Source organism: Poromitra crassiceps (assembly GCF_964638095.1).
Source record: "Poromitra crassiceps genome assembly, chromosome: 22".
Taxonomy (NCBI): Eukaryota; Metazoa; Chordata; class Actinopteri; order Beryciformes; family Melamphaidae; genus Poromitra; species Poromitra crassiceps.
In genome coordinates this window covers 3,969,862-3,972,361 of record NC_139647.1, presented here as the reverse complement: position 1 = coordinate 3,972,361, position 2,500 = coordinate 3,969,862, and the positions used below count along the sequence as shown (strand labels likewise).

General features: G+C 52.7%; 1 protein-coding gene across 1 annotated transcript in view; it reads right to left on the bottom strand.

Moving 5' to 3' along the window:
- The window catches only part of crtac1b (cartilage acidic protein 1b), a gene marked incomplete at its 3' end in the record, with an annotated part of 41,561 nt that overhangs the window by 1,787 nt on the left and 37,274 nt on the right, over positions 1-2,500 (bottom strand). The window contains 3 exon segments of the mRNA XM_083658330.1: positions 754-897; positions 1,003-1,045; positions 1,262-1,407. Coding sequence (XP_083514456.1) covers positions 754-897; positions 1,003-1,045; positions 1,262-1,407 — 333 coding nt within the window.

Here is a 2,500-nt window from a genome sequence, read left to right as displayed (position 1 = left end):
CTACCAGGACCACTCACCCACACAGCCTGACCCTACCAGGACCACTCACCCACACAACCTGACCCTGCCAGGACCACTCACCCACACAGGCTGACCCTGCCAGGACCACTCACCCACACAGGCTGACCCTGCCAGGACCACTCACCCACACAGGCTGACCCTGCCAGGACCACTCACCCACACAGGCTGACTCTACCAGGACCACTCACCCACACAGGCTGACCCTGCCAGGACCACTCACCCACACAGGCTGACCCTGCCAGGACCACTCACCCACACAGGCTGACTCTACCAGGACCACTCACCCACACAGGCTGACCCTGCCAGGACCACTCACCCACACAGGCTGACTCTACCAGGACCACTCACCCACACAGGCTGACTCTACCAGGACCACTCACCCACACAGGCTGACTCTACCAGGACCACTCACCCACACAGGCTGACCCTGCCAGGACCACTCACCCACACAGGCTGACCCTGCCAGGACCACTCACCCACACAGGCTGACCCTGCCAGGACCACTCACCCACACAGGCTGACTCTACCAGGACCACTCACCCACACAGGCTGACTCTACCAGGACCACTCACCCACACAGTCTGACCCTGCCAGGACCACTCACCCACACAGGCTGACCCTACCAGGACCACTCACCCACACAGGCTGACTCTACCAGGACCACTCACCCACACAGGCTGACTCTACCAGGACCACTCACCCACACAGTCTGACCCTGCCAGGACCACTCACCCACACAGGCTGATCCATCGTCGTTGGGCTCAAAGCCCTGGTTGCATCTCTTGCTGGCGCGGCACTTGTAGCTGCCATAGGTGTTGGTGCAGACGGGGCGGTCCGGGGGGCACACAGAGGGGAACTGGGTACACTCATCTTTATCTGGGGGGAGTGGGGGGGGGGAGGAAAGACAAGATTGTCAAACTTGAGGAAACGGGCATATAGGGGTTGACAGATAGGGATGGAGAAACGTATGGAAGAACTTACCAGTGCATCTGCCATTCTCATTTATGGCAAACCCATGGCCACACTGCAAGAGACAGAAGAGAAAATATACATAAAAACACATACAATACATTTTGAAAGCCATTCTCAAAAGAATACTCAAAGACATTTTAAATTAAGAAATCATACTTTAAAACAGCATTTAAACTTGTATTTTATACAGGATGGCAAAGTTTTGAATAAGGAGAATTTAGGATGTGACTGACATTACTACTGACGATACTATGAGATACTACTGTACCTCTATTTCCACAGCAGGAGTGGCCTCCTCCTCATCTCTTGGATAGGAGATCTCCAGCACCGTGTTGATCTCTGAAGGCTCCAGCGGTCTGGCTACTGAACGACCATCTGGCCAGTACACCTCCACATTGGTGGCCACATCCTTACCTGCTCAGACAGACAGACAGGAGATGCTTCGTATATCTAGGGAATCATTTGTATTGATGACTCCTTTATCGATTATTGCACAGATGGTTCATCCATACTGTAGGTTGTCATCATAAGCTTTCCTGATGAAGATTTCTGTCGTCTTTCTTTCTTTACACACACACACACACACACACACACACACACACACACACACACACACACACACACACACACACACACACACGCTCTCTCCTCCCTCCATTAACTATTTTAATCAGGCATAGAAGCCCCTCTCTACAGGCCTCTCAGGGCCTTAATTAGAGTGGCATTTCTAATGTAAACAGATCTTGAGTTACCTGCCAGACAGCACTCTAACCAGCAGGTGTGTCTCTGAAGACAACACTCTACTCAGCAGGTGTGTCTCTGAAGACAGCACTCTACCCAGCAGGTGTGTCTCTGAAGACAGCACTCTAACCAGCAGGTGTGTCTCTGAAGACAGCACTCTACCCAGCAGGTGTGTTTCTGAAGACAGCACTCTACCCAGCAGGTGTGTCTCTGAAGACAGCACTCTACCCAGCAGGTGTGTCTCTGAAGACAGCACTCTAACCAGCAGGTGTGTCTCTGAAGACAGCACTCTACTCAGCAGGTGTGTTTCTGAAGACAGCACTCTACCCAGCAGGTGTGTCTCTGAAGACAGCACTCTAACCAGCAGGTGTGTCTCTGAAGACAGCACTCTACTCAGCAGGTGTGTCTCTGAAGACAGCACTCTACCCAGCAGGTGTGTCTCTGAAGACAGCTCTCTACCCAGCAGGTGTGTCTCTGAAGACAGCACTCTACCCAGCAGGTGTGTTTCTGAAGACAGCACTCTACCCAGCAGGTGTGTCTCTGAAGACAGCACTCTACCCAGCAGGTGTGTCTCTGAAGACAGCACTCTAACCAACAGGTGTGTCTCTGAAGACAGCACTCTACCCAGCAGATGTGTCTCTGAAGACAGCACTCTAACCAGCAGGTGTGTCTCTGAACACAGCACTCTACCCAGCAGGTGTGTCTCTGAAGACAGCACTCTACCCAGCAGGTGTGTCTCTGAACACAGCTCTCTACCCAGCAGGTG